The sequence below is a fragment of the Parasteatoda tepidariorum genome, chromosome 9 (genome assembly GCF_043381705.1).
Source record: "Parasteatoda tepidariorum isolate YZ-2023 chromosome 9, CAS_Ptep_4.0, whole genome shotgun sequence".
NCBI lineage: Eukaryota > Metazoa > Arthropoda > Arachnida > Araneae > Theridiidae > Parasteatoda > Parasteatoda tepidariorum.
In genome coordinates this window covers 69,158,812-69,173,856 of record NC_092212.1, presented here as the reverse complement: position 1 = coordinate 69,173,856, position 15,045 = coordinate 69,158,812, and the positions used below count along the sequence as shown (strand labels likewise).

Below are 15,045 nucleotides of genomic sequence, written 5' to 3'. Positions count from 1 at the left end.
ATATATATATATATATAAAATTGAAATGAAAAATATTGAGTATACACATGACAACACCGAACTGCTAATGCAACAACTGATACAATATATGAAGATAAAAAGAAAAATTTATAAAAAAATTAAATAAAGCAAAATAAGTTATAAGTTTCAGTAACAGAATTGGAAGGATTACCACAATAGGAGTAATGCAAAAAAAAATTAACAGGAAAAAATATACTAAATATAACCTTAGAAATACCGAAGAAGGAGAACCGACGGACAGGAAGACGAGAAGACAGGAGAAGCTTAGAAGTTTGTCCGGGATATCATCCCAAAAATCAAAAAAAAGGACACAAAAATGAAATTAAAATGGATGCACTGATATACATGGCAGGTTCGTCAGGGAGGGGTGTTGGCATTACCATGCAGTCCATGTGGGAGCAGTTTCAGCGGTTGGCGGTATATTACTGCAAGCAACTTCTCCAAGAAAAACAAAAGAAAGCAAAGGCAAACTCAGACGAAGAATATATTCCCTAATCCTGGTTGAAGTGAAAGTTTATAAAAATGCCATTTAGGAAGCAGAATATTTCTAATGAATTTAGAAAAATGTAGGTTCGAGTACCAAATAAATATGTGTGCTCGAGTATGCGTAAAAAGATTTTAAAAAAAAAGAAGAAAAAAAGAAGATTAAAAAAAATAATAAAAAATACTAAAGATAATAAAAATTAAATTTCATAAGCTTATTAAATTACTCAACAATAACTTAACAATTATTTATTAATAATATTATAAACTTAATAAACAACTTAACTTAATATTATTCTATAACTTGATAAATTGACCTTAATTAATCGATTGGAAATGTAGAGAGACCCCCGTTAATTGTTCAAGGTAAACCAACCGAACCTTCAATTCTTGGGTTTTTCTTCTATAGCATAAAGTAAATCATTACCCGGATGACATTCCTCTTCTGAATCAGGTACTTGCCCATAAACCCAATCAGGATATTATTATCAGAATACAACGTAATGATTTACATTTTTTTTAAAAATAAGTGCATCATTAATGCGAAGAAAAATATTGCGATAAATTTGAGGAAAAAAAATAACGTTTCCATACTAATAGATACATTATAATTCCAAAACATTTGCTTGATGGCAGAATATGAAAAATAATTTCTTTTATCAAAGACATCAATTTGAACGTTAGATGAGTCTAATGCAAGAAATAAATTTAGAAAATCTGAAGCTAAATTTAATTTTTTAGTTTTAAATAGAGTTAATTCCCCTTGGTAAATTGTGTTTGCTATATTGATAAAATCTATACAATTAAAAATAATTGAAAACTAATGATTTTTACTGCCATGAATGTGAGTGCATCTGGTTTAAATTAGTTTTTTTGTCCTTCTTTTTTGATTTTTTGATGATATTTTCTGTTACAAACTTCTAATCTTCTCCGGTTTTGGTTTTGCCTAGGTAATGTTCAGTATATTTTTTCCTGTTATTTTTTTGCATTACTCATATAGTGGTAATCTTTCCACTTCTCTTCCTTAAACTTATTTTGCTTTATTTCATTTAAAAAAAAATTATCTTTATATATTCTTTTAGTTGTGACATTAGCAGATTGGTACTGTCATGACTTTAATTTGTGTATGTTCAATATTTTTCTTTTCAATTTTCAATTATTGCTATTATATCTTAATTTATATTATATCACAAACACACACAAATATATATATATATGTAGAATATGAGATAATAAATTGGTAAAAGCAAAATTTGTATTTAGTCTTAACAGGTTTGCTAAATTGTATCATGCCTTTCTAGACAGCTTTTGGTATTCCATAGAATACCAAAAACTGGCATATTTTATAACTTAGACTATATTTTTATAACTTTACTGATGATAAATATGTTTACAAATTCAGGAGGTAAAAAAGTTATCTTTATAATATTTTGAATAAATATATTTTTTTCTCTAAAGAAAATTATATATTTTTAGTCGATGTGTGGTGATTTTAGGCAAGCTGTTCCATGCAAACAAATGACAGACATGAATGTGAGTATAACTTGCCATTCTAAATAATTTAATATTTTTTTACATATATTTATTTATAGAATAAGTATTTAATATGTATTGATTTATAGAATTAGTAAGAGACTTCGCTCCCTGCTCGCTGACGCTCGCCAACCCCCGAAGCTGCTTTCGCAGCTCATTGGATACGTTCTTAACGTCTAGCTTTTGTATACTTTTTTCAACACTGAAGTTCCAAAATCTTTTCACTGTAGAAAATTCTAAACCTGCGCATTTCAATATTAATTTGAAATTCCAAACAGTTCACATATTTTTCTTAATCACACTATTCTAAATTTCAGTTGTTGAGAATAGTAACTGTTGTAAGTTTTGTCTTAAAGTCTTTCCCACCTGAGGGCTAAAACCATGTGTTGTAAAACAATATGAAATAATACTGAACGCCGGATGTAAAGCATCGGCTTCGACGAAGATAATTTTGTGAGAATTTCTTTGATAATTCGGTGAGAATTCACCCGATTAGACATATAATGCTCGCTACGTGCTCTTGCGCGCCGAAGCCTATCAATTAAAACATATTAGCGTTTTATGTACAACAATCATTGCTCTTGGAGCTTATAATAACAATTTAAGACAAGCAAATGCTAAGTGTTAGAAGGTATTTAGAGGGGTGGAGACGATAAAATTTTTGTAAAGTAGTTGCATTGGCTTTCTATTCAAACTGTAATATGGGCTTGTTATTTAATTATTATTGAAATTTATTGTTATTGTTGTTAGCTTGTTGTTAAAAACTATTAAAATTGCAAAAAAGAAATAAAAACAATAAAAAATAACAAAAACGAAATGATAAAAACGAAATGAAATAATTTCTGTTGCGCAGTTGTTAGTTTTAATTGACATTTTCTACATATTTTTTTACATATAAGTTATTTTATTTTAGGACTGTGTTGTGAATGTATTGAACAGAATTCATGCTGAAGGAAAATGTTGAAGACTCAAATACTATCATCGGACATAAATATTGCTCAATAATGCAAACCAAGAATTTTTACAATTCCACCTTTAAAATATTTCACAATTGGTTGCTTTTGAAAAAACAAATACAATCTTAATAAATTTAAACAACAAATGCTTCATTTTTTTCTTGCAGATTTCAGATGCATTTTTATAAAATGCGCTTGCTTGAGAGTCACAATCTAAGGTAAAGTAACGAAGAACATTGTAAAATAACAGAAATGTTAATACATTTACAAGTATATTAAATCAACTTTTTTCATAAATTTTATACATTTTTCAACGTATTTATTTTTTTAAGTATCTTAAGGTATGGTATAACTTCATAACTTTATTAAGGTAAGGTATAACTTCATAATCCAACTTACATACAGAGTTTAAAATTTTTATTTAGTAAACCAAACAATGGAATTTATTTTGCTATGCAATTTATATAAAAAGTAATTAATCATTTACAACCAGTGCTGACAACTGAGAAGAAAGAATTGATAGATGTTTTGCAGAAATGCAATTGAGAAGGAGAAGTGGAGAAATGCTGGAAACATAGAAAAAAATAAATTTAATAGATGTTTAGTAGAAAGATAATTTTGAAGGAGAATAATTTTGTAATAGATGGTTGTAGGAATGCTAGTAACATAAAAGAAAAAAGATTTGATAGTTCTTTTTTTTTCTTTAGAAATGTAATAATGTAATTATAAGTAAAAATGTCTTGTAAGAGATGGTTTTAGGGATGCTGGTAACATAGAAGAAAAAAAATATATAATATGTTTTGTAGCGTTTTGTAATAGATGGTTGTATGGATGATGGTAACATAGAGGAAAAGAATTGATATTTTTTTCGTAGAAATAGAATTTTGAAGCAGAATTGTATTGTAATAATTAAATAAATTAACCGACCTGCCCCTAATAGGGCATGCGGAGCAATTTTTTTAATTCAAAATTTAGGAAAGATTAAGCTTCACAATATAATAGGCAATGATACAAACAGGTTACAGCAAATAAGCAATGATACAAACAAATGAGTTACACAATAATTCACCACTAAAAGTGGATTGGTGGCCACTGCAAAATTAAATCCGAAGTAAATAATCCATAAAAAAGTAAAATCATGCAAGGGGATGAAGCACCAGTATAAGGCAACCAAGTATAAAAGATGATTTTAAAAATGAAAAAAAATGAGTTAAAAGGTGTTGAGATAGATAAATCTAAGAGACCAATAAAATCAAGTAAATTGAAAAATCAAAAGCCAAAAGGGCTGTTAAAATTAGAAAAAATTAAAATCAGAAGGGCTTGCAAAATCTAAGAAACTTAAAATCAATTAGAGAATTAGTTAAAAATAAGAGAAGTCAAAAGGTCAAAATAAAAACAATTAAAATCAAAGAAGGGATGCTAAGAACAAGAAAATTGGTTTAAAATTCAAAGCTAAAACAGCCTAAAAAGTTCAAAAGTCGAGTTAAAACAATCACAACATAAAACAAAATTTGAGTAAACAATTAAGAATCAGCAGGATAAAAGGTGATTAAACGTGAAAAAGAAAACAGTGAGACACCCGAATAAAATGAGAAATTGGTAAAACCTAAGTGGACAAGATAAGTGATTAAGAGTCTGTAGCAGGCAGGTTCTGATGCTAGGTGATTATATTTGCCAGCACCTCTTCTGGCGTGGTTTTGATGATTGTTTTGGTTTTATTCCAGCAGGGCAACTCAGCATAACACTGGTGTTGGTTTTTACCTTCAAATTGATATCCACGGAGTGTCTGGGAGTGGAAGTAGTCAACTACGAGGTGGTCTATTGTCTGTTCAATTTGGCAATATTTACAGTTAGAAGTTTTGTTAAATAACCTGTGTTGGTGTACTCCAAACACGCCGTGGACAGTTGAAAATTGATTTAGATAAAAGTCAGCATACAGGCATTTTATTGAAGGGTCCTTGAAAAATTCAAACCTCTGCCTGCTTCTATCAGAACTCTGTCACTCTAATTTCCACTGTTTCGTATTATGAGCCTTTGAAAAGGTTTTGATCTGGGCGTTGTACTTGGGACCACAATATTGACCTGATCGATACTGATGGCCTGTTTGGCTGCCAGATCCGCCACCTCGTTGCCTCTAATTCCGCAATGCGATCTAACCCAATGGCGCTTAATGTTTTGTCTCCACAGTGGTTTCGTGCCTTCGATGATGGCAAGTTTAGGAGTCGGGTCACAAAGGGCCTGCAATGAGGAGAGCGAGTCAGCGTATATTGCAGCATGTAGATAGTCCCTCTCTACAAGCCACAAGAGAGCATGGTAATGGCCATCAATTGCCAGAGAAGTGAATTGTAATATATGGTTATGGAGAAGTGTATTGTAATATTGTGTATTGTAATGTATGGCTAAAAAGATAATAGTAACATAGAGGGAAAAAATTGATAGAAGTTTTGTAAAAAATTTAATTATGTAGGAGAAGCGTTTTGTAATTGATGGTTGTAAGGATGTTTGAGTTGAAGATAATGTTAATTTATTTTCACTTAAGTTACTTTTAATTTTACCTTATTAATTTTATTAATTTGGTTAGTCGTCCTGCCCAAGGATATGGGTACTCGACTGTTACAATGCAATACAATACAATTTGAAAACCACAATAAATTACCAAAAATACTATTTGCCTGAATTCATAGAAAAGTTGAAAGCTGGACATACAGCACTCAGTTGCCCTTATGTCACCCCTGAACGATGATACTAATGATAGTGTTCGATTTATTGGTACTCACTTGAAATGAACGAGTGAAAATTACTCAACTTGAGTGAAATTTCACTTTTTCATCTTGAAAAAAGGAGCCTTCTCATCTTGAGTGAAATGAAATCACTCAAGTTTGAGTGGAAAAAATTTCAATCGAACTTGAGTGAAATTCAATTGTGTTTGAGTGATTATCAGTATCACTTGAGTGGATCGTTTTCACTCAAACTTGAGTGATTTTCAATCGTTTTTGATTGATTATATGTATCACTTGATTGACTATATGCATCACTTTTAACTTGAATTTGTGTGAATTTCAATCATTTCCCATTCATAATTAGCATAATTTAAGTGAATAAATTTTAATCATGCTATCATCATTTATTCTTTTTACTTGAATGTCATTTAAATCATATTTGAATTAAATTGATCCTTTTCCAACTATTCACGGAATCTTTTAATGCCTATCATAAGTAAGAAAATTAATTTTAGCAAGTGTAATAGAAATAATTTATCATCATTCATTTCTTTTAAATTTCATAAGTGCTTTGTTCAGTAATTAATAAGTTTCTTTTTTCATTTTAAAACTAAACAGTGATAGTTGATAAAAAAAGTGAAAGCTTAGTAATTAATCTGTATTTAGCAATATGCTGAATGTAATTGCAAGATAATACTCTTTAGAGATCGAAAGCTTTGTGACAAACCTAAGTACGAAATTTTAAGGATTTTTAACTTTTTGTAATGAAACAAATTTTTTTATGAACTGTTTACTTAATGTTTCATTTTATTTAGATATTCAAATAGTAATTAAAGCTTTATTAGTACTTTTTTACAAACTCAATTGCAATTTACAAATGAACTTAACGCAATTTAATTGTTAAAAAAACATGATAGTATTTTTGGTCATTATTAACTTGCTTTTATATAACGTTATGTGCATTTGTAACACAGTTCTAAGAATCGCATTAAGTCATCAATGATAATTATTGAAAATATGTAGTTTTCATGTCAGCACAGTTATGCGAGTCTTAGTTTTTAATTCTTTATCACTTTATCAAATGTCCTCTCGAAGTGGAGTATTCAGCATCACTGCAAAACGAATTGGTGCCTGAAGGCTATGATAAAATTGCAAATGGTTAAGACTTTTAACATAAAATGTGAGAATGCATTAGTGAATAAGACAACTAAATTGCTGGGGAAAGAAATATTTTATTGCAAATTTTTTCTTATACATATATTCTTTATGTGTTCACTCTAGATAGTAGAATATTTAAGTTTTCTATAGTGCTTTTGGAAGCACCTTTTTCAGCTCATAGAGCACTAACTGAAGAAACGAGAAGAACATAGAGCTTGATTTACAGTACATTACACTGGAAACAAAATGACTTTTTAACAAAAAGACAATTACTCTTATGGAGCAAGTGTCTACGTCTAGAATCATCTTATCCAATATAAGAAAAGAATTTAAACCCTCTGTTTTCTTTTCCCTTTCACAGATGAGAAGGGGAATCAATTTTATTTAGCTCCTAATCAAAATTCACATCTTCCTGGAAAAGACATTTATACATTATGTAGACAATTTTTAAAACATAAATACTAATTTTGGTACATTCTTTTCCAAATAAACTAAAAAATTTAATGCTTTTTCCCCTTTCTCGCACTGGTAAAATACAAACTGTTTGAGTTAAAAATTCGAAATACTTTAAAAATCTTTTACATTTTTGTAAACTTGAAAAAAGACTTTTATAGCATATATTCAAAAAATAAATTATAAAATAAAATTTATATCATTGTCAAAATTCAACAAGTAGGACAATAAGTCAGGAAAATACATTATATATATATATAATAANATATATATATATATATAAATTCAAATTGAATTCCATCTCATAATAAATATTATTTTTAATACTGGTCCCTTTTTTTATATTAATAACTATTATGAAATTTATTTAAAACTATCATGAAACTATTATTACATAACTATTATTATATAACTATTATGAAATTTATTCAGAGAAAGAACATTTTTGTACAACATTTCATAACTTAAAATATCTAAAATATCATCTGAACTAAATAATTAGCATATTTGAAGTCATCCCCTCGAACCATTAACGTTTTGTCGTAAGGCGTGAAGATCCAGTCATTAGATCAAAAGTTATTCAGATTAATTCTTTTTTTTTTATTTAACTTCTTTTTTTATTTATATGTACTTTTAGTTCATAATACAATATGCAGATTAAAAAAATAATAAATTAAATTATTTCTTATTAAATTTTACGCGCTATAATGTTTTGAATAGCAAATCTAACTAATATGGCTGCAATAGTTCACTAAAAAAATGGTCAACATTCTCTCGTATTTTGCAATCTCTAAGACTTTTAAGCAAATAAGTATTTTTTTTTCATATGATAATAAATCTTATTCAATCAAAGATAAAATTTGTCACGGAAATTTTGAATTACAAGGTATTTGAATTTTAACATAATGAAGTGATAAATTACAAAATTTCGTTGAAATGGTAGCTTAGGTATTTTTTAATATAACACAAAACCTACTTGATTGAGGTCTTTAAAACGTAGCATTTTTTTTTAAACTACGCAGTTTAAAATATGGCTACAGTTTATGAACTGCACAGTTCAATTTTATTGGCTTTTCTATTGAAAAATAACAAATTAAAGCAGCAAAAAAAATTATAAAAATTATTTGTACCTGCAGAATTAAAAAGTTTTTTTACTTGGAGAACGTTTTTTATAATTGTATGCAAAAAATTTTCGATTCGCTTAAAAAGTAAAGCTAACAGGCAGTGGTAACTTTCATGCACATTCCAGACCAAACCCTTGGGACCAAATTTTCCAGATTGCGTTTACTTTGTTCTTTTTTTTTTTTTCTTTTTTTTTTTTTTNTTTTTTTTTTTTTTTTTTTTTTTTTTTTTTTTTTTTTTTTTGAGAATCAAATATTAAAATCCATTGAAAAAGAAAGTGAAACGTTTCTTAATAGAAAGTAGTTTTTTGTGTCTAATTTGGTAACTTAATTAACATTGATCAGTTATCAATGAACCAATCTTAATCTTATTCATTTCAATTTTAATATTAGAAAGTGAAAATTCGATCACTAAAATTTAGATTATTTAGGTTGATATCTTTCTTTTTCCTCTGGTTCATTGTACTATTAACTGAAAATTTAAGGATCAGCAATATTTTTTTTCTAAGAAAGTTATGAAAATGGTGAAGATTTTCGGTGGTTTTTCCAAAATAGAAGAGTCAGACTTGAAAGCAGTATGTAAAGATTACTGCTCTATGGATGAAGAAAGACAGGTATTTCACTGTATAACACTAGAAAAAAGTTTCAACCATTTTTGGTGTTAATATATAATGAAATTTGTTTGGCAGAGTGGAATAATTTTAGAGACTAGTTCCCAGGTGTACTATGTATTGTCACACCATACATTATAGTCAATCCATGTGAAACAAAACTGGTATATTTTTACGAGATATACGGACAACATCCAATTCCAGTATTGGCAGAATTTCTAAGGGATCATTGACTCGTCGATCACAACAATTTTGCATTAACTTTTACACCCTAACCAGGTATTTCTCTAATGCTGCTACATTAGGGATCGCAACCATACGGGTCTGGATGAATTTTGCATAGTATCTTAATTTCTATCCACTACTATTCTATTAAGCCTAATTCCAATTGCGTTAACCCCTTAGCGATCGGTTAATTTTTAAGAAAACGGTCATAAAAGTGCTTATTTTGCCAAATACGCCAAATAAATTTTATTAGTGCTGACATCTAGTTTATAAGAAACTAACTATCCACAATTACCTTAAAAATATCATGGTACTGCCATCTGGTGTGTAAAATCAGAAATATATAATGAATATAACTAATATATATAATAATTAATATATATTGAATAATTAATATATATTGAAATATACATGAAAATTAATGTATATTGAAATATATAATGAAATATATAATTAATATGTAATGAAATTTGTTTGGCAGAGTGGAATATTTTTTGAGAATATATGAATGAATAGAATTTTGAGAATGAATAGAATATGTATATATAACGACCCCAAAGTCAATGATGATACCTCAACTACCACTAAAATACTAGTAATGACGATCACCGCCATAATATTAAATCTATATATATATTTCTCTTACACGGCACCAAAAAAAAGCCTCATTACAATTACCCGAATGGCAACGTTAGAAAATAGACCAATGATTGCTGCTAAAAATGTCACATGGCAAATCTAGTTGAGGTGGCTCAACAAATAGCGCATTTGAAACGGAAACAATAACCAGAGTGAGCATTATCAAGTTGTTCAATTCAGATTCATGCCCTAAAAGCATGATAATATTTAATTTAAACTGGCTCAACATGTAGCGCTTTTAAAAACGGAAACAATAACCAGAGTGAGCATTATCAGGTTGTTCAATTCAGATTCATGCCCTAAAAACATGATAATATTTAATTTAAACTGGCTCAACATATAGCGCTTTTAAAAACGGAAACAATAACCAGAGTGAGCATTATCAGGTTGTTCAATTCAGATTCATGCCCTAAAAACATGATAGAATTTAATTTAAACTGGCTCAACATATAGCGCTTTTAAAAACGGAAACAATAACCAGAGTGAGCATTATCAGGTTGTTCAATTCAGATTCATGCACTAAAAACATGACAATATTTAATTTAAACTCAATTAGGAATTAATTAATTAATTGAAGTGAGAATGCTTTAAAAGGCCGCTGTTGAATTGATATTTTTCTACTGGGAGCTACCTAAACGTCTAAAAAACGTTTAAGTGTTTGTATTGAATGCATTGAATTTTTTTATATTTCGCGTTTATTTATGCATTGAATTTTCACGCTTTAAAATGCAGAATATTAGTGAAGCTGCTAGGGCTTTTAAACGTAATGAAAGAAAACGTGTTCGAAGAGCCCAAGAAAGTGTTGAGGAATGTTATGGAAGACGTAGATTGCAGAGATCAAGTGCAATAATAACTGTTCAAGATGTAACAGTAGATGTCGAAGAGTATAATATTGGCTCAATGACGGAACAATGTAGTTATTGTAATGCTTACTTCTGGGCCAAAGAAAGAAATTCTTCTGGCAAATATACGAAATGCTGCCACGATGGAAAAATTAATTTGCCTACACTAATGGACATTCCCGAGTTGCTGCAAAAATTATTAAGTGATAATTCGATTGAGGCACGAAATTATCGAAATCATATCCGGGAATATAATTCTGCTCTTGCTTTTGCATCATTTGGAGCACACATAAAGCCACCTCCTGGAAATGGACCGTATTGTTTTCGGATTCATGGTCAAATTTATCATATGGTGTCACCTTTGTATAGCAATGATCAAAATAATGCTGGATACGGGCAGCTGTATATTTTTGATTCAACTGAAGCTACCAACAGACGCATTGAAAACAATACTGGATGTTTACGCTCTGTAATGGAACAATTAGATGGTCTATTGAGGCAAATTAACCCTTTTGCTGCATCATATCTTCAGATGCATCAGTTTATTCAATTAAACCCTGCAACAGATGTAAAATTAGTTTTTATGGAAGATCCCTCTTCAGATTTGAGACGGTATAATGCTCCCACATCAAAGACAGAAGTTGCTGCCATATTCGTTGGAGACAATGGGGAACCTCCATCTAATCGAGATTTGTGCATCTATCCTGTTGCAGACTCTTGCAAAACTATTTCTCCTATGAATCCATGCATTGATCCAATGGTCTATCCACTTCTCTTTCCACAAGGAGATTGTGGTTGGCATGCTGGAATGGAGCATGTACAAGAGCGACGTACTGCCAAGCGTATCCGTGTAACCCAATTACAGTATTATGCTTACAGACTTGCTATCCGCAGTGAGTTCAGCCTTCTTCATAGCAGTGGAAAGCTCTTTCAGCAGTTCATCGTTGATGTTTATGTCAGAACAGAAGGTTCAAGATTGAACTATTTAAGATTGAACCAGAAAGATTTACGTGTTGAGTTATATCAAGGTCTTTTGGACGCTCTTCAAAGTGAAGCTCACTCAAACAATGTAAAAATAGGGAAGTTGATCATCTTGCCATCAACCTTTCAAGGATCTCCTCGCTCCATGCAACAAAATTATCAAGATGCCATGGCAATTGTTTGAAAATTTGGGAGACCAGATATTTTTCTAACTTTTACATGCAATCCAGCATGGCCAGAAATAGTGAGGGCTCTACAAAGACACTAGCGTCCTGAAAATAGACCCGATATCATTGTTCGTGTCTTTAAATTGAAATTGACAGAACTTTTGGATGATATTTTGAAGCGTCATGTATTTGGTAAGGTTATTTCATTTATTTATGTTATTGAATTCCAAAAACGTGGGTTACCACATGCCCATATGCTGTTGACATTGGATTCTGCTGCTAAAATTCGAACTAAAGATGATATCGACAAATTTGTGAGTGCAGAACTGCCCAATAAAACTCTTAACCCTAGACTTTATGATATTATTACAAAATGTATGATTCATGGTCCCTGTGGCATACTTAATCCAAATTCTCCTTGCATGAAGGAGGGTTTGTGTTCTAAAAATTTTCCGAAAGATTTTCAAGAGACGACTCAAGAAAATGTGAACGGTTATCCAGTTTACCAGAGAAGTATTACAGAACCTATCAAGGTAGGTAAATATGATATTGATAATCGTTGGGTTGTGCCTTATAACCCTTGGTTATCAAAGAAATTTAATGCTCACATCAATGTTGAGATTTGTGCTTCGGTCAAAAGTGTGAAATATCTTTACAAGTATGTTTACAAAGGCCATGATGCTGCATCTATTAAATTGCAGCTAAACGATGATGTAAATCACGATGAGATTTTGACATTTCTAGATGGACGCTATGTCAGTGCTCCTGAGGCAATGTGGCGGCTAAATGAATTTCATATGTCTGAAAAATCCCACACTGTTATGAGGTTAGCTGTTCACTTACCAAATCAACAGCAAGTAATTTATCAGAGTGGCCATGAAGTTGAAGCTGTTGCTCGAGCCTCCGCCAGACATACGACTTTAACAGCATGGTTTCAATTAAACCAAACTGATGTTGATGCCTGCAGATATTATTATTCTGATATGCCTCATTATTATGTTTTTGATCGTAGTAATAATCGGTGGAAAAGACGTCAAAGGGGTGGGGACCAAATAATAGGCAGGATGCCCGTTGTCAGCATTCAAGATAGCAAACGTTATTTTTTGCGAATGTTGCTGCTGCGGAAACCTGGTGCCATTAGTTTTGAAGATTTAAAAGCAGTTAATGGAAATGTCTGCATCAGTTTTCAGCAAGCATATAGGGAGCTTGACTTTCTTGAAGGAGATGAGCATTGGCATGATACTTTGCAAGAGGCTTCACTGATTCGAATGCCACATCATTTTCGAATGTTTTTTGCAGTTATTTGCGAATTTGGTGAAGTAGAAGATATTCCTGCTCTTTGGACACAGCATAGAGATCTCCTTTGTGAAGATTTTGCGCACCAGCACTCAGAGGATACAGCATATCAGTATGCTCTTGCTGAAATAAATGATCTATTGTTAGTTTATGGGTTAAATCTGAAGAAAGTTACCAGAGGTTAACTTGCCTCATATTAGCCAACTTTTACCAGCCTATGATGTGGTAGAAGAGCAGACAAAAGGTCAACTTAACTATGGAAAGCTAAATATTCAACAACGTGCTGCTGTTGATAAAGTTTTGAGTGGTATTTATAAGAATGAAGTTGAAAAACTTTTTTTTAGATGGGCCTGCCGGCACTGGAAAAACTTTTATCTATTCAACTTTGTTGCACTTAATCCGTGGAAAAGGTCATACAGTGACTCCTGTAGCATCAACTGGAATTGCGACTACTCTTTTGAAAGGCGGAAGAACTGCTCATTCCATATTTAAAATACCAATTATTTTAAACGCTACTTCTACATGCAATTTAAAACCTACATCTCCAGAAGCTATTCCATTATTTAATTCTAAATTAATTATATGGAATGAAGCTCCGATGACGCATGTGCACGCATTTTTAGCTGAAGATAGACTTTTGCAGGACATAATGAGCTGCTCACATCCTTTTGGTGGGAAAGTTGTGTTGATCGGAGGAGACTTTCGACAAGTTTTGCCTGTCATTCCTAAAGGTTACCGTTCGCCGACAATTGCTAGCTGTCTTAAAAAACATCCCCTTTGGACTAAATTCAACATCTTATACCTTAATCAAAATATGCGGGCACTTTCAACTGAAAAGGCGTTTGCTGAATGGTTATTGGATGTTGGAAACTGCAAAGATGGTGAAATGATTAAGTTGCCTGATATTTGTTATCCATCTAACCAAGACCCCATTAAGCAACTATATTCTGATGTAGATTTTAACACTGTAACTCCGGGCCAACTCAAAGGTAGGGCAATTTTAACTGTCACCAACGATTTATCAATAGTATTCAATAATGATGTGCTGGAACTACTGCCAGGAATTACTAAAATGTATGAAAGTGTGGACACTGTCATTAGTGATGATCCACAAGATCAACTAAGCTACCCTGAGGAATTTTTGAACACCATCACTCCTACAGGAATGCGTCCCACAAATTAAAGATTAAGAAAGGTGCCATAATAATGTTACTGAAAAATTTAATGCCATCTATAGGACTCTGTAATGGCAATAGATTAATTGTTACAAACTTGCGGCGTAATTTAATTGAAGCTAAGCTGATTGATGATGATGAAGCAGGTACATTTTTCATTCCGAGAATACCTCTAATCCCCTCTGATAACAACATGCCGTTTTCTTTTAAGAGAAAACAATTTCCTATTAGGCTGGCCTTCTCCATGATTATAAATAAGTCACAAGGTCAGACTTTTGAGAAAATCAGTTTAGTATTGACTAAATAAGCTTTTAGTCGTGGACAACTTTATGCTGGCCTGTCAAGAGTTAAGTCATTTGACAGCCTTTCAGTAATTGCTCCAAGATGCCAAATCTATAATTGTGTTTTCGAAGAAATTCTAAATGCTTAGTGGTAATTTCTTAGAGCTTTGCAGGAAAAAAAAATTTTGGAAAAAATTTAATTGAAACTTCTATTGGCAGTAGGCAAGGGGAACTGCCAAAATCAAAACTCCCCGATTAGAAATGCAGCATGGCGACCTCCACGTGGTATTTCTCGGGTAATGCTAACAGCCATGCATTTTAATTTATTGTATGTAAAACATCCTTATTTTGTTCTAAAATGTTATGTACTAATCATTTAATAA

The 15,045-nt window shown here is 31.1% G+C and overlaps 3 protein-coding genes across 3 annotated transcripts; all 3 read left to right on the top strand.

Annotated features, from left to right (window-relative positions):
- The first annotated feature begins 10,646 nt into the window (after nucleotides 1-10,646).
- LOC110283233 (uncharacterized) lies at nucleotides 10,647-11,927 on the top strand. The gene has a single exon (XM_043049424.2). The coding sequence runs from the start codon at nucleotides 10,647-10,649 to the stop codon at nucleotides 11,925-11,927; it is 1,281 nt and encodes a 426-aa protein (XP_042905358.2).
- Nucleotides 11,928-12,164: 237 nt separating this feature from the next.
- On the top strand, nucleotides 12,165-13,391 carry LOC122270766 (uncharacterized). The gene has a single exon (XM_043049425.1). The coding sequence runs from the start codon at nucleotides 12,165-12,167 to the stop codon at nucleotides 13,389-13,391; it is 1,227 nt and encodes a 408-aa protein (XP_042905359.1).
- Nucleotides 13,392-13,525: 134 nt separating this feature from the next.
- LOC122270767 (ATP-dependent DNA helicase pif1-like) lies at nucleotides 13,526-14,389 on the top strand. The gene has a single exon (XM_043049426.1). The coding sequence runs from the start codon at nucleotides 13,526-13,528 to the stop codon at nucleotides 14,387-14,389; it is 864 nt and encodes a 287-aa protein (XP_042905360.1).
- The last annotated feature ends 656 nt before the right edge of the window (nucleotides 14,390-15,045 follow it).